Source organism: Eumetopias jubatus, unplaced genomic scaffold (assembly GCF_037043125.1).
Source record: "Eumetopias jubatus isolate StellerSeaLion01/CBP00866 unplaced genomic scaffold, mEumJub1_p1.0 scaffold_1, whole genome shotgun sequence".
NCBI lineage: Eukaryota > Metazoa > Chordata > Mammalia > Carnivora > Otariidae > Eumetopias > Eumetopias jubatus.
The window spans coordinates 204995647-205020417 of record NW_028274807.1 but is presented as its reverse complement, the minus strand read 5'-3'; the positions used below and the strand labels follow the sequence as shown (position 1 = coordinate 205020417).

The window sequence follows — 24771 nt, the reverse complement described above, 5'->3', positions numbered from 1 at the left end:
CCCACCCCTCTGACCCTCTCATATCTCCTTTTCCCGCCTCTCGCCCCAATACTCCGGCCAAGGAGTCCGCCCCGGTTTTTGCCCCGCCCCCCCGCCCCCCCCGCCCCCCCCCCCCGCGGAGCACCGCCCCTCCAGCCGAGCGCTCACGCTGCAGGCAATCTGCGTTGAGCAGGTCCTGGCACTTCTCGTGGCACTTGACACCGCACTCGGTGCAGCGCATGCCTTGCCGCGCGATGCCCCACAGCAGCCCCTCGCACTCGTAGCAGTAGGTGGGCGTGGTGGCCGTCCACACCTCGAAGTTGTGCGGCGTCGTGCAGGAGATGGGATAGATTAAGGCTTGTAGGGTCTTCTTGTAAACGTGGTTTTTCTGAGGGGAGGGAGGGGGCCGGCATGGGGCGCTGTCCTGCCCCGCCCTCACCCCCTTGCTGAGTATAGTAAAGTCCCAGTCCCTCTCCCTGCCCCCACACTGTGGGACCACGTTTCCTGTGCACAGATCATGTTGACAGGGTGTTGCGCAACCCAATTCTGGAAACCAGATTGCGGAGAATGGAGAGCGAGGAATGCCTGTCTCAGCCACACTCTCCTCCTCCTCCTCCAGGAACCCCCAGCCCAGCCCAGCCCTCAACCAGTGGAAGGGGAGGTGCCCCACGCACCAACTCCTCGTTGTTCAAAGTGCTGGAGGCCAAGGCCGAGGTGATGCCTGCTTTTCTGGACTGGACCAGGGACTGGGGCAGGGAAATCACCCAGGGAGTCACAGGGGTCGATTCACACCCATGGGGTTGTCACCACAAGCAGAATCCACAGCCATGATTTGGGGCCACCAGCCACAGATTGAAGCCACAGCCACGAATACGAAACAGGTCACAGCAGCGGGAGCAGAGCCAGCAAAGAATTGGAAAGTGACAGAAGCTCCAGGTTAGAAGGGACCCTGGAAGGTGTGCAGTCTCACACCCCTCACTCACCCATCCCCCACCAGACTCAGGAGCTGCACTTGGCATGATCACCAGCCACAGGACAAAACTACCAGCCACTCCATGAACCAAGGTCAGGAGTCACCTGCTCTCTCCTCTGCCCATAAACTGTAGGACACGGCAGGGATCCCCCCACCCAGAACCCATGGGTTGGGGCCAGCTGAAAGATCCCAGTGGGGGGCGGGTTCCTGGGAAGAGATAGAGACCGTAGGCCCAAGTCACCATCACTCACCATGGCCTGAAGTGTCCACGCAGCAGGCAGGATAAAAATCAGATTACGTTAGTTCCAGAGAACACCTTGCCAGCTCCCAGTCCCAGGTCTGCCATGGGCAGTTGTATAAGTTGAGCACTGCTTATGGCAGGCCTGCTGCGCTGGGGGAGAAGAGGGCACAGGCGCTCACCAGGTCGCTCACGAGTGGAATGGGCTTCCTCTTGCGGATGTCTGGCATGCTGTCAATGATGATGAGGCCACCTCCAGGGCTGCAAGACACACACAGGGATGTCAAGGGCCCAGGCTTCCCCCTTCCTCCAATAGACATCACTTGAGGCCTGGACATCACTTGATCTCCCTGGATATTAAAGGCTGAATTGTGTCTCCCAAAAAGATACATTTAAGTCCTAGCCCCTCGAACCTCAGAATGTGGCCTTATTTAGAAATAGGGTCATCACAGATATAATTAGTTAAGATGAGGTCACACTAGAGTAGGTGGGCCCCTAATCCAGTATAACTGGTGTCTTTATAAAAAGAGAGACAGCAACGTGACAAGAGACAGAGTTTAGAGTGACACATCTACAAACGAAGGAATCCTGAGGATTGCCAGCAACTACCAGCAGCTAGCAAAGCAAGGACAGGTTCTCCCCTACAGGTATTGGAGGGAGTGTGGGCCAGCCAACAACTTGATTTTGGACTTCTGGCCTCCAGAACTGTAGAAGAATCTATTTCTGTTGTTTTAGGCTACACATTTGTGGTAGTTTGTCATAGCGGCCCTTGGAAATGAACACACTAGACGTCAGCTTCCTCATCTGGGGAATGGGGAGATGATGCAGTTGCCCACGTTTAATGAAAATTTGAATTAAGGCAAATCTAAATAATATACTAAGATATTCAGGAAACCTTTCCTTATGCTCAAAATTGGAAAATGGGTATATATATTTAAAATCTATTCCGGACCCTGGGATCGAGCCTGCTCAGCAGGGAGCTTGCTTCTCCCTCTCCCTCTGTTTTTCCCTCTCCCTCTGCCTCTCCCCTCTACTAGTGCTCTCTCTCTCAAATCAATAAAATCTTAAAAAAAATAAAATCTAGGGGTGCCTGGGTGGCTCAGTCGTTAGATGTCTGCCTTCGGCTCGGGTCATGATCCTGGGGTCCTGGGATCGAGCCCCACATCAGGCTCCCTGCTCTGCAGGAGGCCCGCTTCTTCCTCTCCCACTCCCCCTGCTTGTGTTCCCTCTCTCGCTGTGTCTCTTTCTGTCAAATAAATAAATAAATAATAAAAATAAAATCTATTCTGGAATGCGTCACCAGGGTGGCTCAGTCAGTTAAGCATCTGCCTTCCACTCAGGTCATGATCCCAGAGTCCCAGGATCGAGCCCTACCTCAGGCTCCCTGCTTGGCGAGGAGTCTGCTTGTCCCTCTCCCCCTGCTCATGCTCTCTCTCTCTCTCTCTCTCAGATAAATAAATAAAATCTTAAAATCTATTCTGGAAGGAGTGATGTCAATGCTGATGGGAAGAAGGGAAATGGAAATCTAGGCTACTGCTTCTTGGCAGCTTTGGTGTAGCTGCTGGATCTGAGCGAGCTCTGTGGCCTGTACAAATTCACTTTACTGAGAGCTGCTCTCATCCCAAAGAGGATTCAGGTGTGGCTCCTCTCCAGAAGCTTCCCATTGGCCACTGAGAGAGATGTCTGGCAGCCAATGACTCCGGACAAGCCCTGGGTGGGGGGGGCTACTCATGTACCAGTGCTCCCTGCTCCATCAGGCAGAGGTGTGGCGACCCCTGAACTACATCTGTGCTTGGCTGCATCCCCTGCCTGATCCTGCCTGCCTCACAGATTTCTCTTGAGGGCACTTCCTCCATAAATCACATGTACATATTTGTGTCAGTCCCTGCGTCCTGGGCTCCCCAACCCAGGACACCTGCTCATCTGGGAGTCACAGCTTCTGTCTCTATGCCTCTGTGTGCAAAGGATGTACAAAGAGAGGCAGTCACCCTCCTGCAGCTATTTTAAAACATTAGTGGAACTTAAAAATATCTTTTACATCTTCTAACCTCACCACTCAGATGCCAAAGGAGAAGAAAGCCCCGAGGGCGCCTGGGTGGCTCAGATGGTTAACCGTCTGCCTTCGGCTCAGGTCATTATCCCAGAGTCCTGGGATCGAGTCCCGCATCGGGCTCCTTGCTCCTTGGGAGCCTGCTTCTCCCTCTGCCTCTCTCTCTCTCTCTCTCTCTCTCTATCTCTCATGAATAAATAAAATCTTAAAAAAAAGGAAGCCCCGAAAATTAGAAATTTAAGAAATTAGATACGATGAATTGCTCCACATAAGACCAAGTGATTATCATTAAAGAGCCAGCAGCCACAGCAATAATCTGAGATATTTAAAAACAGAATCAAGCGGCGCCTGGGTGGCTCAGTCAGTTAAGCGTCTGCCTTCAGCTCGGGTCATGATCCCAGGGTCCTGGGATGGAGCCCCGCATCGGGGTCCCTGCTCAACTCTCCCTCTCCCCCCTGCTTGTGCTCCCTCTCGCTATCTCTCAAATAAATAAAATCTTTAAAAATAAATAAATAAAAATAAAATGAAAAGAGAATCAAAGCAAAAAAAAAAATCACTCCAGGATTACAGAGGTATGCTGCAGGAAATAGGCTTCTCCTTTATCTTACATTTATTTCTAGGGGGGAGCGGTCTTGAATAATGCAAGCGGCTGGGGCAAGGCATGGACCTCTTTGGACTCAGTTTCCCCACTTGTAAAATAGGGGTAGCAGGCCTCCCGTGGGTTTGTTGTGAGGATTCAGTGTGTTCTATCTTTGGCTCCGGTCTGTGGTGAATGTCTTAGGATAGTGGCTACATTATTTCACCCGATCTGTCACTCGGTCTGTCCCCTGTCTAAATGGAACCCCTTGCTGCCCTCACTGGGCTGAGGCTATGGTGTAGAGCAGCCTCAAGCTCTGGGTTCAACACTTCCTCCTACCCAACTCTGTTACTCACCCGCCCTTGAACCACAGGGATTTAGACATCTCTCCTTCTCCTCGGGCCTGTAGGACAAACAGATATGTATGTTTGATGGGAAGAAGGGAAATGGAAATCAGTGTCTCCCCAGGGCAGGGTAGGCTCCCCACCCACTTTTGTCTCCCCTTTGTGCTGGGAGTCAGGAGGCCTGGGGCCTAGTCCTCACTGTGTGTCCTTAAGCTTACTCTGGGCCTCAGTTTTCCATCTGTAAAATGGGGAGAAAAGAGCTCCTCTCTACCACCAATCTCAATGGAACTTGGTCTCCTGGTCTGTCAAACTGGGGATGTGTTAGTATCACCTCCAACAAGAGCTCATGCTCTACAGTCCTGGGATTCCCAGGGACAGGTTCAAACACTCATAAGATTCTGTCATTCTCCCAGCCTCACCTACTCATCTGATCTTGTACCCCAGGGCCTTTGCCTGAGCTGTGCTAGCTCTTTGTATGCCCTCCCACCTACTGCACCCAACCAGCCTCCATTTGTCATTCGGATCTCAGGCTAGAACCAGGGTTGACACCTCCACCTCCTATGCAACTAAAGGGTGACATGGTGGGCGAAGAGTGGGGAGGGTCCAGCCCTCTCTTCTGAAGTATTATTGCAGTATTTGGGATATCACTTTTCCTTAAGTGTCACCTCCTCCAGGGAGTTTTCCTGATTGTCTTCAATTAGTTTTATGCCCCTTCTGTAAAACCCAGAGATCCTGCCCATGTTTATTTATTTATTTTTTGTCATATGACTGGTTCCATTACAAGAGTAGCTGCTGTTTTTTCATTTAATTTGCTGACTTACTGAAAGTTATTCAGTAGACTTTACGCTGCATATTCTTTTCTACTCTTTGCATTTAGAGCCATGTGAATGGATTACTTAGTTAAAAAAAATAAAATTCTGTTTTAAAACACAGGAAATTTGATTTGAAATTTCTGTGGCTCTGATGTTTGATGGTGTAGGACTTTGGGACTTTCTTTAGGATCTCCTATTGCCAGCCTCACCCCAGTTTGGAAGGGCCCCTTTCGTAAGGGCACTGCTCTGTCCCCAGCCTAGGGCAGCTTGAGCAACTGAAGAGGTAAATGAATGGCTTCAACCCTGCTGCCCATCTGAACAGTCACCTTGACCCTAATGCTAATCTATCTTTCACTTAATTTCTTCTCTGACCAGCCCTCAGACATTTCCCCAGCCCTGACACTGGTACCCAATGTGATCCCAGGCACTGATTCCTCCCCCTAACACCAATTTTAACCCTGACCTCTGATCTCTGACTGCTGCCCTAACTCTGATCTCTACCCCATCCCTAACCTCTACCCCTATCCATGAACTTGACCTCTGACGCGGTTGTAACCATGACCTAACTCCAGGTTCCAGCTCATCTCTTCCTCTTGCCCATGGAAGGAAGGGGCTGGCATGCGGGAGACTGGGCTGGGCCCTGGTGGGGCCAGCTGTTTGGGGAGGAGGACAGGCAGACATGGGTGAGAACAGGGAAGGGCCCTTCTGCAGACAGATGAAGCCAAGGAGTAGCTAGGGTCAGAGAGGGGTCGGATTGGACAGCGGCTGGGCCAGGAATGATGGGGCCAGGACAATGACAGGTGTGGGTGGGGCCAGGTTGGTGTGGGCGGAGCCATGGAAAGACCAGGATGTCTGAAAGCGTTGGCGAGGCGGATGGGGTGCGGAAGTGGGCGTGGCCAAGCTCTCCGTGGGCGTGTCGTGGCCCGTATGGGCAGAGCCTGGAAAAGGGCCAGGGTGGGTGGGGTGCGGGAGCCGCGGGGAGGTGGGCAGACGGGTCGCGGGACCGGGGCGGGCGGGGCATGGGCCTGACCGGCCGGCGGCTCTACTTTCACTCACCTCCTGAAGCTGCAGCCGCACTTTGTTGAAGGCTCGAAGCCAGTTGGCCTTGGCCCGGGACATGGAGTCCTGACCCTCCTGGCCTTCCTCATCCTCTCGTCGCCTGAAACTGAGGCAAGGGGCGTCATGAGGCTCAGGGCCGGCCCTCCCTTGACCCTCCGCCCTTGGAGCGACGTCAGGTCCTCCGTTGCCTCTCTGGCCCTTCAGAGACACGATGACCCATCTGTACCCCCTCTGACGGGCCTCTCAGGCTCCCTTCGGCTTCCCCACCCATGACCCTGTGACAAACTCCTCTCCATTCCCCAGGTCCATGCTGACCTCATCACAGCACCACTAACCCCGTGACAGCCCCTTGATCCCCTCCCATTACCTCTCCTCAGACTTGGGGGGTTCCGGCTCAGGTGCCGGCTCAGCGGTGGGCACCTCCTCTGGCGAAGCCGGCTCAAGGGCTGCCTTGGCCACGTCGTGGGCCTCAGCAGGTACAGCCGGAGCCTTTTCCTCCTTCTCAGATGCGGCCGGTGGGAGGCTGACACGCTTAAAGTCTTTGGGCTCAGCCACGGCCACCTCTTCACGGTGGGTGTAGCTACCGATGTCATCAGGCACCTCCTCCTCCTCCTCCTCCTCCTCCAGCTCCTCCTCATCCTCAGGCAGCTCCTCCTCCTCCTCCTCCTCCAGGAAGTCCTCCAGGTCCTCATCCAGCTCCTCGTCCAGTTCTTCATCCAGCTCCTCCTCATCCTGGTCCCAGCGCGGCGAGTCCTTGTGGTAGCTGACCGAGCTGTGGCAGGAGTGGTAGGAGTCCCGGTCCCGCTCGTCCTCCAGCTCGGAGCCCTGCAGACTCTGCTCGTCTGGGTCGAAGTCCTCGCTCAGCTGTGAGCTGCCCTGGCTCAGTTCCCCCGAGGAGGCATAGCGGCTACTGCCGGTGGGGCTGTGGGGACCAGCCAGGGCTCAGCAGCGGAGGCACAGAGCCGCTGCCTGACCCAGCCCCGGTCACACAGGTTCCATCACCCAGTCATTCATTCAGCATTGGTTAAGCACCTGCTGTGCACCAGGTTCTGCCCTAGGGACCTGGGAAACACAGCCATGAACAAAAGAAACAAAAATCTCGGCTATCCTGGTGTTTCCCCTGGTGGTAGAGGCAGTAAACTCGATCGATGACATTAGTGGTCATTGATGACCTACTGTGCGTCACTCCCATCCATGCACTGTGGAGACTGTAAATGCTCTTTTTACGTGCTGGGGACCCCAATGAGTGCCCTCACCGCCAGCCTTTGGAGACTTAGTGCTCCTGAAACAACCTCGTCCTCCTACCACCAAGCCTCATCATTCACCAGGGTCCCATGCCTCCCTGCCTCCACTCATTGCCTCAACCTCTATTCACAGCCGACCCTGCAGTGGGTCTCCTCAGCTCTACCTCGAAAACATATGCAAAATGCATCCACTTCCTTGCACCCCGGGCCCCAGCCTAGTCCAGACTCTGCCATCTCCACCAGATGCAGCCCCAACGTCCACTCCTATCCCCAACAGTTCTTGCTTCCCACGGAAGCCACAGAGGGGCTTCTTCAAATCATAAACACAATCACATGCCTCCCTGTTCCAAGACCTACCGTGGCTCCTTAGAGCCCTTGGAATAAAATCTGTGCCATGCCCTACACCCAGGGTGGCTCAAACCGCCCAGCCTTCCCACCTCATCTCCCTCCGAGCTCCGTTCTCTCCCCCTGCTCCAGCCACATCGGCTTTCTCACTGTTCCTACAAAACGCTACACTCGTGCCCACCTCTGGGCCTTTGCCCTTCCTGTGCCTTCTGCCAGGAACACCCTTCCTCATGTTCTTTATCTGGCAAAACCCTTTGGTGCCCACTGAAATGTCACTTCTTTGAGTGAGTGAGTTTCCCCCACACTCTGGCCAAGTCAGGTCTTTATATGTTCCTAATATGCACCCTGGGTCATGCTGGACGTGACTAGGAAGAAATCTCTATCTCTGCCTGAGGGCGGGCAGCATGACACATGGGCCACCCCTCATCCCCCTTCTAATCATTCATTCAGTCACTCGACAAACATCATTCCTTGCCTTACATATTTCCTCCACTCTCAGTGACGGCGACCCCTTTCTCCAGCCAGCTCCAGGGATGCTGTAGCAATCAAAATGGGGGTTTCTCCCTCTAGCCATTGTTTACTAGTTTATGAGTTTAGTTGATTGCTTTTTAGTGCCCATCCCTGTAGATGGCAGGAAACAGGTGGGGGATCAGCAGGTATTACTTGGCTGGAAAGGACTCCAAGCTTCCTCTGCTGATGAATACCCCTGAAGTCCAGCCCAGCACATTCTGGGGTCCCTGGTAAGGGGGACAGCCTAGGACTGGGATCCCAACAGGAGCCTGGAAGTTTCCACCTCCAACCTCAGGCACCACATACCTTGTCCCAGGCTTGGCTTTGGGGCCATCCTCCCATCCTGGCTCTGACATACCGAGTCCCAACACAGCTCTTACCCCAATCAGACGCTTCCCCTGGTTCCCATGGCCCTGAATTAGCCACGCAAGGGCCTTCCTGCATGATCTGGCACCTTGCACCTCTCCAGTCTATGGCTGAGCTGTTTCCTCTGCCTGAAATTCCCTTCCTCGGACTTCTCATTTATTCTTCAAGGGCCATCTCCCAGGCGCCTTCCTCCAGGAAGCCCTCCCTACCCTTCCCCACTGCTAGAGTCTGGTCCCTCCTTCCCATCAAGCCCTGACCTGTGGGATGGAATGTCTGTGTCTGGCTCTGTGTCCCTAGCCTCTCAGATCACTCAGCACTAGGCAGCATAGCCATAGGATAGCCGGGGAGTGTGGCTTGAGTCACTCTCAGGGGAACGCAGGCCATTTCTGTCTCTGCATCCTCTCCCTCACCCCTGCGTGGCCTGACCACAGCAGGAGGGGAGGAGACTCCTCTTTCTCCAACCTCCGCCACCCCATTCTGTCCCAGGAATGCTCACAGTAGACAGACTCCTCCAACCAAACACTTCCTGGCACTTTCTCTGGGTCTGATGCTATGGTCACTCTCCAGCTCTTTTTCTCCAAGAGAAAAATTTTCCTTCTTCTAAGAGTTAATAGTTTATTAATATTTGATATCTTACTCTCAGCTCTTTCCAATACATTGAAACAGTATTCCCATAATGGCTTACCTTGAGTATGCAAATGAATGCGAGTGATGCTTTCGTGAAGGAAATGTATTCTTCCGGGAACAAATATTTAGGAAAAAGACCCACAACCAAAAATCATACCTGGCCACTACTTGGCACCCAGTAGGTTCACCATAAACACTAGTCCTTATGACTTACCAGATGTGTGACCTCAAACAAGTGACTTAATCTCTCTGTGCCTTGATTCCCTGCCTGCCAAATGAGACCAATAGGATTCCCACCCAGAGAATAAAATGAGATGATGAAGGGAAGGTGCCTGTCCAGCGCTGGGCGCATGGTTACCTCCAAATGCTATTATTTGTGCTGTGTACCTAACAGTCCCTGTGTAACACTTTCAGACACCACTCTAAGCGCTTTACAAATATTCAATCTGCTTAATACCATGTTTGTCATCGTTCTATTTGGAAACCAGGGCTGGGGTGATCAGGTCAGCAAGGAAGGATGGCAGGCACGAGTGTCAGCCTCTTAGGCTTGAGGATCAGCACCCTGCATAGGGCAGTGGCATGGCCCATGAGGGCCAGGGTACCCACCTATGGGACAGATTTAGGGACAGTCTACTTTCAAGGGACAGCTCCCGAGTCACCGTGCCCATGGCTGCCAGTCAGAAACACAGAGTCAGGCCATTAGGGAGGGCCGGGCAGCACCATACCAGGACCACCAGGTGGCTGCTTGCTGGGAGTCCTTCCAATATCACTATGCCTCACCACCCTCCATGAACGCTGGTCTCTTCCTCCACCTGCTCCTGCCCTGCCCAGTTAGAGAGTACACAGAAACCAGTGCCCCAGTGCCAAGGCACCCCCATGTTTCAGGGGCACCTCTCAGGGGCCTCCTGACTTATCCCTCTTTCTTCAGCCAAAGCAGATCCCCTTTTACCAAGCTTGGGAGATTTTCTTACGAGATCAAGGGTAAAGAAAGGGCTCTATTACCTACAAGAGAGTATGGATGCTGCTTTCCTAGACCCACTTACCTCCCCCTCCATCTTGCCCAAGTCCCCTACTCCTCTCTCCACTCTGGGACACACAGCCACATACACACACATGCACACACATGGATCCCTTTCTCCACAGATCACACACCTGAGGGCCCGTGGCTCAGAGAACTCCTCATAACTGTGCATGGAGTCACTGTAGGATTCCCGGGAACCCAGGGGTGGTGGACGGACAGAATACTGGTGGACTGAGGCATTGGGCTGGGATGTAGTGTAATAAGGTGGTGGGATGCTGTTGCTCGTCTCGCTGCGATAGTCACTGTCACGATCGTCCACTGCACTGTCAGGGTCATCATCTAGAAGAGAGAGGAGGGGAGGGAGAGGGAGAGCACATCGTGGAGGTCAATGCAGTCTCTCAGACTTCTCAGACTAGGGAATCTTCACTGGCTGCTAACCCAAGAAGAGGAATCTTTGCCAGAATGAATGAAGGATCTTGGGCCATGTTAATAGAAATAGAGGCTTTAGGATAGGGGAGGTGAAAACCCTGCTTTGCTGGTAAGACTGGACTCATAGTCTGGGGTCCAAGGTAGATCCTACAATGTGAGGAGGACAAGGACAAATTGGAGGGTGTCCTTCAGCTCAAATGTGAGAATGGACTTTGCTGAAGTCCAGGCTTTCTGAAGACAAGATGAGTTTCTCCAACAGGCGGTGAGTCACACAAACACTCAGGGGGACGTTTAGAGGAAGATCAGGAGGACAAGGTGGAATACTTATTTCCTTTAACCCTGAGAGATTTCATGATGTCCAAGGATGCGGATCCTAGATCTGACCTCACACGTGTAGGCACAAAGAAGAGGCTCTGACGGATACTACAGCCCTCAAAAGGGATTAGATTCTTAGGTTGACAAGATCACCACACACTCAGAATCTATCGCTAAAATGCAACAGGGTGAAATTGCTGAACTTCAAGCGTTTTATAAGAATTAAGGGACGCTTTAGTTTGGTTTATTTTTCTTGATAAAAAGAGAACAGTGTGGAAGGATGTTAGATTGTGGTGGGATGGGAGAGACTCAATTCATTTAGAAAGCAACACTGGGTGGCTCAGTCAGTTAAGTGGCCCACTCCTGATTTCGGATCAGGTCATGATCTCGGGGTTGTGAGATCGAGCCCAGTCTGGCTGTGCGCTCAGTGGTGAGTCTGCTTAAGATTCTTTCCCTCTGTCCCTCCCCGCCCTCCTGCACTCAGGCACACTTGCGCCTGCTCTCTCTCCCTCTCTCTAAAAAAATAAAATAAGATAGAAAGCAACACTTGAAAACAAATGGGTTGCAAAAAAAAAAAAACTTAAATCAAAACCCTGACTGGGTGGCCTATGGTACTCTTGACCATGGCATCAATTTACTGGTGACATTAAATGCCAAGGAGGCGGGTTGCCCCTTTTTATGCCTGTACGTTTTTTTACTCATTTCCAGATGTTTGTGTGTTTTTCTTGCCTTATTATTTTAACCTTCTAATTTTTTCCCAGCTAAGCATGTCTGTTTCTATATATTTGACAAATAGGTCCATTTCTTAAAATGTGGTAAACTGTTTAAAAAATTAATTTCACACTTCACATAAAGAGCTAGTTGGATTCATTCCCAAGCCTATTTTGCCTTTTGAGAAACCTTAACTTCATTTTCAGCGAGCAAAGCTGGCCTTACCAAGGTAGTTCTGGCTTCTTGGTTTCTCAAGTGACTTGGGCCACTGTGACCTACAAACTTTTTATCTTGTCCCTGTCATACGTGGCTGCCATCCAATTGAGTGCTAGCCTTTTAGGCAGCAGCAGACCTGAATTTCCACGGGTCAGATCTGCAGGCATCAGGGTGTAACTGTGAGGCCATAAAAGCCTGAAGTGGGGGGTCTGAAATCCCAGACAGTCCCCCATGGGAACTCTGGACAATTCATCAGTGTCATCAAATTGCTCCTTTGACCAACTTGTTTTCTACCCAATTACTTGGGTATGTAGAGTCTTTAGTCAAATGGGCATTCTTTCTACCAAACTGTCCTTGACCGGGCCAAGATGTTTCCAACCAAATTGCATGAGGCTGTGGGCGTGTTCACCAGATTATTAATTTTTTTTCTGACAAACTGTTTTGTTTTAGGGGCAAATTGCTTCCTATTGGATTCTTTTCTTGGATGCTTTCACCCAGACTCTGCCTTTTACCAAATAGTTCTTGAACAAATTGCCTGCTTCCCAATAGGCATTTTTAGCCACTCTGGTTTTGATGAAATGACCTAATTGTCTTTGTTCTTCTTGACCCAATTATCAGCTTTTGCCAAATTGGTTTCGGCCAAAAACGTCTTTGTTTTTGATTGTATTGTTTGTTTGTGGCAAACTGTTTGTTACCAGGCCTTCTTGTTTGCCAAATGCCTATTTTGGCTACATTGGTTTTTGACAAATTGTTTCGGATCAAAGTATTTGTAAACAGTTTCCCTGGTCCTGGAGGGAGGGCATAGTGGAGGTTGTCCATCAGGATATGGGCACCGGGCGGAGGCGTTCCCACTGGGTGGGGTAGAGGGAAGGAGGTAGATTCATGCTCAGGCTAGAAGACTGGATTTCTCTGGAAGGGGTAGGACATGGAGAAAAGGGAGCTATTCCTCAGGGAGGTAAATGAGCATCCAGTTGTGGGGGGCGGGGCAGGGAAGAGGTGACTTGTTTCCTTCCCCTGGGGTTAAATTGGAGGAAGACTGCAGGGAACTTTGGAAGCTGAGGTCTCTGGAGTGATATGTGCCTGGGAGGGGGCGGTCCCTGTCCAGCTGCCCCTTCTGAAACCCTCTCACCCCATATCTACCACTACCAAGTGACATTGGGGCCCATTTCCAGGTAGAGGAGGAAGATGGGGAGACAAAAAGAGGAAGGAGTCCCAGGAGAGAAGATGACATTATACATGGGGAATGGGGGAGAGGGGAAGGGGTCACAGTGCCCAGCTGGAGACAGGCAGGTCTCTGGTCTAAATGCCCACTCCTCCCAGCTGAATCCCTCCACCCCAATAATGGTGCCCAGTCCCCACAACAGAACAGGACCCTCAAGACAGACGTTAAAGGTCAGGGGACAGGAGGGCACATGAGGGGCCTTGCCAGTCCTCAGGCCCCAGTGTGCCCGTCATAGGCTCCCTGCTTCCCTAGCGGTGGAGCGGGGGCCTCAGGGCGGCCAAGGCACCCACCTCCCCATGGCCTCCCAGAACATCAAGCTGAGTACTTACTCTGCTGCTCACCCCAGCCAAAATAATTCCAGTTGCCTACAAAGAGAAGGGGCAGAGATAATAAAAGGGAGCAGGCAGAGGGGGGGCATGGGGAGGGAGACTCCCCCATCCTCCTCATTTTCCCCATCTCCTCCTCCCACCCCAGGACCCCGATCCCCCCCTGCCCTGAGTATCTTCTCAGAATATCACTTTAACCAGTGACACCTTCAATCATCACCTTGGGAGGCTGGGGGTATACCCCCATTTTTTGCAGAGGCCACCAGTTCAGCCAGGAAGTAACAGAGGGGGCATTTAGGCCCAGGGTTTTCCAACTCTGAGCTCTGGAGTCAGCACTCCCCACTCTTTCCCTCCCCCTTCTGGAATACACGGAAAGAAACACGGACTTGGAAATCTAAACTTTGAAACACGCCTGATGGGTGGGTCTTCATCATTCTGCTCATTTTACGGTTGAAGAAAGAGGGCTCAGAGAGGTAGAGTGAGCAGCCTAAAGTCACACAGCCTCGGAGGACCAGGGAGAGAACCACATCTTCCCTCATCCCCTCATCCTCAGCACCTGGCATCGTGGAAAAATGCCTTGAACCAGAATCCTATCTCCTCTGACACTTGGATGCCTCCTCCAAAGAATGGTCGTGACGAAACATTCTCAAAAGAACTCGGAGGTAAATGCTGGGGGTTGGTCTCCATTCCCAAATCAAACCCACCCCTCCCGTCAGGCCACCTGTCCATGTGTTTGTTCTTCGTCATCTGCTCCTGTCTCCACTTGCCTGACACTGTCCCCACCTCAATCCTTCAGTGACACCATTCGCCAGGGAGGGGGTTGGTAATTTCTTAGGGCAGTGATGACCCCTCCCCGGGTAGGGAAGTCGGAGGACTTTCTCAATAGCACTCCCAAATTAGTGTGGAAACGGGGTCTCCCAACTGCAGTCCCCCAGCCCCTCCACCCACCGGGCTCCATCATTACCCTCCTGGGCATATGGGGGGTCGACAACGGATACAGGGGAGACTGAGAGGGCATGAGAGGGGGGATGGGGAAGCAGATGGAAAAGGAGAAAGAGGTAGAAAGGTGGGGTGGGGTCAAAATGTTGGGTGGGGCTCTGCCCTGAGACTATACGATTTGTCACTTCCTCCTCACTCCGGGGGACTCAGGGGCACTCTTAGGGGACAGACACCTCCTTGGCCCATGTAGAAGTGGTCTGGGTGCATCTGAGTATCCACAAGGCCAAGGAGGATAAACACTCCTGAAAACTTCAGCCTTGATGGAGGGGGTGTAGCCAGAGGAACATGATCATCATTATCCATAGATGCAGAGCCACTAGTGGAAAGAGAAGGAAAGTTGGAGTCCCTCAGACCCTGAGTTCAAATCCTAGCTCTGCCCCCTGCTGAGTGTGTGACCTTGGGCAAGTCACTTCTCCTCTTGGGCCTCAGTTTCTCTATCTAAGACAATGGGCAGATGAAACAGCCTTCGTCCATTGTACATGTGCTTGTTGTACCTGTGTTATCTGTGGGCTACTTGGGGGGGTGGGGTCTGTGTGGGCCCCGTGAAAGCTTGTCGAATGAGTTATAGGTCCTCATCCAGGATCTGATGAGTGGAATTAGAGAGTCTGCAAAGTGTTTTTCAAATCTCTAGAAGGACTCTCCCGTGCCCTTCCAACAGCCCTCAGAGTGAGGGCACTGTCAGATGCCCTATTTCAAGGAGAGGGACCCTACGGATCAGAGAAGGACACTGGCATGCCTATGACCACACAGCAAGACAGGACTCACATCCGAGTCCCGGACCCTTTCTTTTCACTGCACCGTGAACAGATACTGTGTGCTCTTAGGACCTGTTCCTCTGGAGGGGAGTGGTCCGTTACTCAGGACAGTCATGGGTAGGGGAGGGATGAGGTTTCAGCTGATGCCCAGGGAGGAATCGAGAGGTACTTACAACACTGGTTGCTGGGGACAGGGAGAGGCTTGTCTTGTTCATCTTGGAATGAATACTGAGAGGGAGGGAAGGAGAGAGGGTTCCTCTCAGGAGGGGCCAGAAGCCAGAGGACCAAGATGGTCCTCTGCTCTGCTCCATCCTGACTACCCCTGCCTCCCAAATCCACTCTGTCTGCAGGAGAAGGATGCAGATGTCCACAGAAAAAGATACGCGCACGCGCACACATACACACAAACAGTGGGAAACAGAGACAGAAAAAGAAAGAAACCCAGATGAGGGAAAGAAACAAATAGAAGTGGGAGAAAGAGAGAGCAGCGGGGGAAACTGAAGCAGGAAGCAGAAGAAAGATCAGCGATGAGGTTTGGACAAAAACTATTATCATATGAGTGTTGTTGCCTTTTTGTACTCCACCTCCCACTGAAGAGAGCTCTGGTCTTGCCTGCTATCTCTTCCCGGCCCTCGCCTTCCGAAGGCTGCCTTCTGGGCCCCACTGGGTCTTTGCATTGTGATGATACAGAGCCAAGAAGAAGGGAGATGTCACGGAAGAACAGGGGTCCAGAGGCCAGGGCTGGTGGGGGAGAATTTTGAAAAGTCCAAAAGCGTGACCTGAGGAGTTGAGGGGTGTGGGGCGGAGAGCGGATGTAAGGGCTGCTGCGGGGGCCCCGTGTCTCCTTGAGGGTATCTGGCAAGGGCAGGACTCGAGCCGATTGAAATTGTTCCATCATTGGTGGACCGTATGTTCTTTGATGTCCTCATCGCTTTGAGACAGGACCAAATCAGGCTCTGCTTTTGTCCCCAGTTAGAGACACAGACAGAGGGAGACAAGTGGAGAGAGAAACAGAGACAGAAAGCAGAGGACGTAGAGAGATAGAGGGAGGCACAGGCACAGAAAGAAGAGTCTCCCCTCCAACGCTCACCTCATCCTGGTCCCGCATGGCATTCAGCTGCTCCAGCTTCTTGGCCCAGTAGCGCGCCTCCTCCTCGGGAATGTCTGGAAGCGGAGCCCTGGCTGTGAGTCCGGAACCCCTCCCTGCCCCTCAGCCTCCATCCAGTGCATCCTGCAGGCCTATGGGCTGGTCTCAAGGGGATGTAGGAAGAGGAAAGGAGAACAGGGTGGTGTCCCATCCACCCCGCACCCCAGAGCTGCCTTGGGAATGAATGGAGGATGAGAGAGGAGATGCCTCCTAGCATTCCAAGGGTGGGGAAACCATGGGTTCCTGGAAAGATGCTGTGGAGAGAACTGAGCTGCTTCCAAGAGAGAAAGAGAGGCCTCTCTGTGTCTCTGCCTCTGTTTTTCTCTACATGTCTTTTTGTCTCTGTTTGTCTCTCCTCCTATCTCCAGCTCACCCTGCATCCTAAGACCTCACCAAGGACCGGCCCGGGGCAGTTCAGACCCAAGCCGCATAGGTCAAGAAGAATTTGCTGCCCGTTGGTGACCTAGGGGTGCTGGGGTGTGCTATGCACATGGCAGGTGCATGTTCCGCTGACTCACTGCAACTGGGAAACTCCCTCCTCAGGAGATAGGGAACTTCATCCTCAGAATAAGGGCAGTCTGAACCCACCCAGGCCTGGCCATTCGCCTGGGTCTGGTGAGGGTCCTGTGCCCCCCACACTCACCTAAAGGCAACTCGAAGCGGGTGTCAAGGAGGATGCGGTGGAAGGTGGGATCCTTGGTGCCGCAGATTTCACTGTCTGCCATGATGACCTGAGAGTCCAGTGTCAGCCACTCTCCAGGGCCCTCCTGGGGGTTGGGGTGGGTGACAGGGCCCAAAGTGATGCAGGTTGGAGCAGGGATCTGCTGCACACTGACCAGCAGGTTCCCTACTTTCACAGAAGATGCACTTCCCCCCATCTCACCCTTACCCTAAGAGCAAGGGTCATGCCCACACTTTACAGACAAGGAAACTGAGACTCAGAGAGAAGGTTCTGGTCCAGGGCAACATGGTGGGTCCAAGGAACCCAGAGGCAGGGACCCGGAGAGAAGGTCCTGTGGGGCCAGGCAGGGGAGGCCCCAAGCTTGCATAGCCATGTCTCATCTCTCATGGGTGTATATGACCCTAGCTTCATCCACGGGAGAATTCCCCACCCCAAGTGACCAAACTAGTCCTGCAGTCACAGGAGACAGAGCATGACACACTAACCTCCAGCCTGGAGAGGTCAGGGCAGAGGCAGAAGGAGGGTGAGGGTGCTGGGGTATTCAGAGGGAAGTAAGGGAAGGTTTCCTGAGGAGCAGGCATGGGAGCTGAGCTTAGAGGGTGATGGAAGGGATACTTGGAACCCAGGGAACAGCACATTTGAAGGTTCAGAAGCCATCCTTGGGGCCTATAAGGGGTGGAAGTTGGGGGGCGGGGTAGGGGAGATGAGACTGGCAATGTAGGCAAGTGCCATCAAGAAGGCCTCCCAAAGGAGATGAGCAGGGATGGCAAGGAAAGGTCCTCAGGTAGTAAGATCCCGCTGGGCTCAGCACAAAGTGTCTGAGTGGAAGGGGTGAGATATAAGGCCTGGAGTCCAGGGAGGAGGCCAAGATTATTGTCTAGTACCTTCAGGGCTGGTGTTGCCTTCTCCCTGCACAAAGTGCTAATTACCCACAATAATCCTCCTCCTCTCTTCCATAGAAATACATTTTCACCTGGGCCCAGGGCTGTGCAGCTTAAGACTACATTTTGCAGACTCCCTTGCAGCTACATGTCCACATGATTAAGTTCTAGCCAATAGGATGTGAGTGAAGTACTGTGAGCAGCTTTTAGGTTAGACCCTTAACCTAGAGGGTGAGCCCCCTCCCTTGACACCTTTTCTTCCCTTGACGGCAATGCAGATGTAATGGCGATCCTCCAGCAGCCATCCTGGGCTGCACAGGGAGAAAGGCAGAGCAACAAGATGGAAGGAGTTCAGACCCTGGTGACTTTGGAGCCACCATCACAAACATTGTTGGGGGACAGAGATACATGTTCATCTTGTGTAGGCCACTGGCCTCTGGGCCCCTCCAAAGCACTCCTCCCCAACCCTCAGCCCACCACTCACTTCGTTGGACTGGCGGATGGTCCGCAGGGGAATCCACACAGTGCCCACCATTGTGTCCCAGATGAGACCCTTGTTCCACACCTCCACTGTCAGCCCCAAATCCAGGCGGTTAATCTCGCTGTGGAGAGAGGGGAGGGACATGAAGGGGTAAGAGTGAGGGAGTGAAGTCTCAGAAAAGTCAGTTCATCTGCCTTAGGACATACAGCCAACTGGAATTCAAACCCAGAATGGGTGAGCCTTACCAAGAAGGTAACACAGTGGTTCTTGTTTCACAGAGGGGAAACTGAGGCCAAAGGGTTAAGTTACATGCTCAGGGTATCACAGCAGAACCAGGATTACAAGCTAGGAAGGAGGGAGTGGGGAAAGATATCACACATCTCCTACACCCCCAACTCCCTTGGCTCATCCTTGAGCCCTTAGACCCTGAGAGTACTGGCTAAGTGAGGAAGAGGCTCAAACACCCACTGTGGCTCCCTATTACCCCAGGATAAGGACATTCTGGATGCCTCCATCCTTCCCAGAGTCACCTCCATCCAATGATATGGGGACACCCGGGAAAACATGAATGATACCACCTCTAAGCACTTTCCGTGCAGAGTCCACCCTGGAAATATGCAGATTTGGGGGAAATCCTTGGTGAGTGTCCAGTTCACTGAATTTGCCAATTTACCAAAGATTTATCTTAAGGATTCTCTTTGCATATAGCTATGACCTAGTCATTCAGTAACTGGCTTTCAGGAAGTTGAGGACCACACTGTCTGTCTCTCCCCCTTCATATCTTCCCTAGAATTGTAGGGCCTGCTCCTCCCCTCTTTCCCCAAGTTTCTCTGTTCCAAGATCCCAACTCTGAGTTCTCTCATGGCCTCCACCACTGCTAGTCCCCAGCCAAGCTCTGCTCAAGGATTTGAGGGCTGCTGGGGTCCAAATCTCAGCTCTGCCAAGTATAGGCTGTGTGACACTGAGCAAGTGGTTTTGCCTCTCTGGTCCTCTGTTTCCTCTTCTGTAAAATGAGGATTAGAATAGCGCCCTCCCTCCCAGGGCTGTGGGGAAAACTAATTTAATCAAAGGCTTAGAAAAGGGCATAGAACAAGTTGTTGGTCAACATCAGAAAAGATGGGTTGTAATATGAGGCCCTGAGTGGCTCCAGGTTGAGGGGAGGATCCAGGTCATGAATTCATTCAGTTATTAGGCAAATATTTATTGAGCCACCTACTGTGTGCCAGGCCTTGTGCTTGGCATGGGGGGTAAGACTAACAGTGGAGACAGAGACCAATGGGGCCCTAGCCTCCTAGAGCTCACAGTCCGGGGTCAGGGGCCAGAAATGTGTCAAGAAATCACACAAATGACTTAAATGATAATTGGTGGCTAGATCTGAAATTACTCTCCAATCGCAGCTTGGGGATGGTGGTCGGGGGGGCTTCCCTGAGGAGGTGACTCAGTGGAGATTCGAAGTACAAGAAGGACCCTGCTGGGGGGAGGGGGGAGGAGAGAAGAGCAAGTGCAAAGGCCCTGGGACAGGAACAAACTGGACATGTTGGAAGAATGGTCCAGAGGTGGAGGTGGCTGGGGCAGGTGAGCCAGGAGAGATGGAGGGAGATACTGGCAGGTCACAGGGGCCAGGCCTGGAAAGAGGGTGTTGTAGAGAAGAGTGTGGGTTTTGTTCTGAGGTTCACAAGCCATGAGCCATGGGCAAGTTTAGAGAGTGACAGGATGTGATTTGCAGTTTTAAAAATATCCCCCTGGCTGCCTGGAGGAGAACAGATTGCTGGGAGGCAGGAGGCGGGCAGCAGCAGGAGGCCAGGGGCGGAGGCTGGTGGGGCAGCGGGGACCTGGCTGGTGGCCATGGAGATAAAGAGAAGCAACTGGATTTAGGAAGTGCTTTGGAGGCAAAGCTGATGGTTGGACATGGGGCTGAGGGAGGAGGGAGTGGAGTCCCAGATGACACACAGGTGTCCAGCTCTGCTCTGTGGGACCAGCGAGGTGCCAGGCCATGCTAGCCCAGTCACTGCAGACTCACAACATGAAATCCTGCTCCCAGCTGGGCTGGCTGCCCCGCACAGCGATGGTCGTGCTCTTGACATTTTGAACCTTCAAGGTCACGTACGTGTTGAATTTCTCTGTGGTGGTGAGAGCAGGGGTCAGCACAGGAGCTCGGGGACCCCGCCATCCCCCTTCCCAAGCTCTAGATGACCCTGCTGTGACGCCCCAGGGTCTCCGTGTACTTGGGGCCACAGTCCAATAATGAGGTCCAATATACTGAGCTGTTTTTGCACCTATACCCCAGAGTCCCTCCCCGCCAGTCCCTCAGAGTGCAAGGGAAGGGCCTTGGTTCAGGGAGATGTTAGGCATCAGGGATGCCTAATCTTGCTGCTTAGAAATTACTGTGTACAGTAGCCTTGGTTTTTAGCTGGGAAGACTGAAGCCCCAGATAGTGGAACAAAATGACAGTAAGAAACTCCCTTCACTCTCTGAGCATCACTTTTCCCACCTGTAGCCTGATCTAAGCATCCCCACCCTGTCTCTTAGGATCCTGGGAAGGGCCCCTGGCTCAGGGTGAGCCACCTCAATTAGATTCTCCAGGAGATGGCTGGGGAGACTTTGGGATCCAGGACAAGTCTGACACTCTGTGATGCTCAGCAGACATGCAGCCCAAGTCCCCTATCACTGGCTCAGACCCCCTCCCCTATCTCTTCAAGACATAGACAGACAGACAACACAGGACAGGGCAGGAATAGAGGCCACTTACCTTGGGCACCATCAAACTTGGCTTTTTTGACTGTGGAGAGAGACAGAGATAGGGAAGGGAGATGGGGAGAGAGTTGAGAGAAGACAGAGACAGAGACACAGAGAGACACACCAAAATAGAAATATAACAAGAGAGACAGAAGGGGGAGAGATACAGAAAGAAAGAGACAAGAGGAAAGGCAAAGATAGAGAGCAAAAGAGACAGATCAAGAGACCAAACAGAAAACAAAAACAAAAGCAAGATAAAGAGATGAGATCAGAGACAGAGACAAAGAGACAAGGAAAGGAAGAGAAACAGGAAGGAGAGGAGGGAGGTAGGGATGAGAGGGAGAGAAAGAAGCCATCAGACAGATGAGCACAGGCAGACCTAGGGGTTGAAGGAAATTTGGACACTGGGCGTAATTTCTGCCCCTCCTCCCTCCCCATCAAATTCCCCCAAAGCTCCCCCACCTCCAGCTGTGCCCTTACCCACAATCGAACAGGATTCAAAAGAAGGAGCTGGGCAGGGGACAGGAGAAGCCTCCCACAGGAAGCCCTCCAAGATTGCAGCACAGAGAGAACAGTTGGGGAGGGAGAGAGAGAGGAGAAAGACAGTCTCCAATGACCCCCTCCACCTGTCAGGCCAGTGAGACTTCTCCCCCAATTATCCAGCTCAGTCTGTCCTACCAAATGTTCCAGGGGTTTGAGGTCTTATATTCAAAGGGGACTGGGCGAGGTGGAATGGAAGAGCCCAGAGAGTTGACTGTAGTGCCCATAGAGACATCCCAGCCCTGGCTGGGAAGATGTTAGAGCTTGTCCAGCCCAACTTGCTTATGAAAGGTGAATCCTGAATATACGACAGGGTCCCACGTGGTCCAGTCTCTTTATGTTTCACATCACCCCACAGTCCCAAGTGACTTGAAGGAATTCCACTCTTTACTGGCTTTTCTCACAGGATATTAAACTTACTTTCAACATCTCTCACACCCTGCAGCTGCCCCCAACATCTTTCTCTACCATTCACTCTCTGTCTCCACCCAAAACTGGCTCCCAAACTGAGCCCTTTCTCCTGCTTTCCACAATTCTTCTCCCTTTCTCCTTTTCAGTGAACGTTTCTGTTTGCGTAGGCAATACAGGCACATTTTACAAAATCCAAGGCAACCAAGAAATTGGCATACAATGAGAATAAGGCTCTTTTCTACCCCAGCCCTCACAATCCCACCTGGTGCAATCAACATTACCAGTTCCTTGTAGTGGATAGAGATAGACGGTTTCTGATTCAGCAATCGTGTACATTGTGTGCATTATTTTATTTCCTACAGCAGCATTCTACACCCTCTGTAGAAACTTTCTATTTTAAAGAGTATGTGCCGGTAAGTTGAAGGGTAAATTCCTAGAAACAAAATTGTGTTTCTATTCTCTCTTTTCTTTTGAGAGTCAAGTTCAGCCCTTTTCCAGGCAAACACCATGGCCTCCCATCTTGGGTTCATGTCTCTGTCCTCATCACTTGAGTTTCTGTCTTGCAAAAGCACCCGAATGAAACCAGTGAAGAGAGAATTCCCATCAAGGGTGGGGAACATGGAGTAGTTCTAAACACTCGTCAGTAAATACTGTTTGTTCCTGTTGCAGACAGACGGTGTACTTGTCTGGTCGTAGCAGGGTGGGGCGGGGGGGATCGAAGCTCAGAAGCACTGAGTTGCAGAGCAGGAAAGAGAATGATCACCTTCCTACGCCAATGCCAACGCCCCCAAGAAGACCCAAATTTTAAATGCAAATAGGTTGTGTACCGTACTCATCACATCTGGGTTTGGGTTTGAGAGGTTAGAGTGCAGAGGGAGCCCTTGGCTGGACATTAGGAGTGATGAGCACCATTTCAGCATGGAGTCAGACGAGCCAGGTTCAGCTTACAGTGCTGTGTGAAACTGGGCAACCGAATCCCCATCTCTGGGCCTCCATCTCTCTCTCACTCCATCTCTCTCTGTTTTTCTAGATCTGGCTTTCTCTGTCTTTTATCTTTATGTCTCTGTCTCCCTTCCTCCCCCAAATCAGTCACCATGTGCTATCTTCCTTACCTTCCTGTTCAAGGCACATAACTGCACGTGCAAAGGCTCCCTCTCTTGAAGGCATGCTCCGCTCCTGTCGCACTGGCTCCCTCTCATACCCTCAGCCCCACTCAGCCCACAGGGAGCTCAACTGCCCAGCCTCTCACCCCTGGGGCTGAGTGAAGCCCAGGGACACTTTGGACCGAACCCAGCAGGAGCTACAGACCTTCCTCATGTAGGCCATGGGGGAGCTCCTGCTTGCACACCTCGTGACTGTGAAGCTGGGAGTGGGGATGAAGCAGAGGCAGGGGCAGGGCAGGGAGGAAGAACGGTGAAAGAGACACAGGCTGAGAAAGGCACGCACACATGGAAGGATCAACATGGGGAAAGAAAGAGAGGCAGGGAGGAGGAGGAGGAGATAGACAACAAGTCACAAGAGTCAGAGACAGAGACACAGAAGGAGGGAGACACACAGAAGTCCAGTAGGGAAGACCAGCAAAAAGGAGAGGCAGAGTGGGGAAAGAAGGGCTGGAGGGAGAGATGAGGGGCTGACTGGTGTCTAGCCAGGCCTGTCCTGGGCCCCGGCCCACAGGACCTGCTCTGTAACCCTTTTTACAGACCAGAGAGAGAGCTCAGAGGGGAAGCCATTCATCCACGGTCTGTCCTCCATCCTCTCCTCCTGGTGGGGGATGGAGTATCTCTCTCCGTTTCCCTCTTCCTGGTTCTCTTTCTCTCCCCGCTCCTCTGTCTCTGTCTCTCTCATCCCCACTCCCTCAGATTACCCATTTTCCTCCTCCTTAAGCCTCAGTGGGCCGGAGGGGAGTGAGCTCACTTGGGGCCCAGCAGCGGCAGAGTGATGGGGGTGGGGGCACTCTAGCTCTGACAGCTGAGGCCAGTCTCAGGCTCCCAGGCCCCTTCAGTGAGTCCAGGATGAGGACATCAATGTATGTTCATCAGTGGGAACTCAGAGGGAGGAGGGGGAGACTCTGAGTGAGACAGGGGGCTCAGAGAGAAATGAGGAATCAAGGGAGCACTCAGAGGGGATATGGGATATGGGGCAAGGGGTGGAGGAGAGAGGACTAGGGAAGGAAGCTCCGGAGCTGGAGGAAGGTCTTGGTGGGGGAGGGGGTCAGGAAGACCGAGGAGCCCGTGTCATCAGGGGTGGGGCTCAGAGGAGGAGGGGGCTCAGGAAAGGGCTGGTGGGGCTCCAAGAAGGAACCAAGTCTATCTCCTTCTGTCTTCCCCGTCAGTAAACAGTCCGAGTCACTGTCGCCTTCACCACGATAGTCATCACATCTCTGCCCTGCCACTTTCCCACTGCTCGCTGGCGCCGCTCGAGCTCAAGCTCGAGTGGAGCTGCAGTATTGGGGTCACTGGGGCGGAAGCACCACCCCTCCCCCGCGGGCTCCTGGTCACATGCACAAGGCTATTTATAAAGTGGGCACAGAGGGCGTGGGCGACGCGACAGCTGGGAGTGGCGGGTTGGGGAGGAGCCCACTGCCGGTCCCTCTGACAGGCCAGCGGGAGACGCCCCCTCACGACTGTCAGCGGTTGGCGCAGCCCTTGGGGGCCCCATCAGCGCTGACCGATTAATGTGGTTACACAGGCAGATGCTGGCCAGGGCAGAATCGGTGACGGTGGGAGGAGGGGCTCAGGCTGGGGACTCCCATAGGCTCCGCCAGGCTCTGGACCT

General features: G+C 52.7%; 1 protein-coding gene across 1 annotated transcript in view; it reads right to left on the bottom strand.

Annotated features, from left to right (window-relative positions):
• Positions 1-22332, bottom strand: part of UNC13A (unc-13 homolog A) — a 50011-nt gene extending 27679 nt beyond the window's left edge. Inside the window, exons 1-16 of the mRNA XM_088023381.1 lie at positions 22278-22332; positions 21059-21088; positions 20330-20429; positions 18313-18430; positions 16909-17032; positions 16209-16282; positions 15292-15346; positions 13368-13403; positions 10277-10484; positions 6400-6954; positions 6030-6138; positions 4174-4220; positions 1373-1451; positions 1204-1209; positions 654-725; positions 148-367 (exon numbers count right to left, since the gene is read on the bottom strand). Of these exons, the coding sequence (XP_087879507.1) occupies positions 148-367; positions 654-725; positions 1204-1209; positions 1373-1451; positions 4174-4220; positions 6030-6138; positions 6400-6954; positions 10277-10484; positions 13368-13403; positions 15292-15346; positions 16209-16282; positions 16909-17032; positions 18313-18430; positions 20330-20429; positions 21059-21088; positions 22278-22332 (1888 nt within the window). The remainder of the gene's footprint in view (positions 1-147; positions 368-653; positions 726-1203; positions 1210-1372; positions 1452-4173; positions 4221-6029; positions 6139-6399; positions 6955-10276; positions 10485-13367; positions 13404-15291; positions 15347-16208; positions 16283-16908; positions 17033-18312; positions 18431-20329; positions 20430-21058; positions 21089-22277) is intronic.
• Between the last annotated feature and the right edge of the window lie 2439 nt (positions 22333-24771).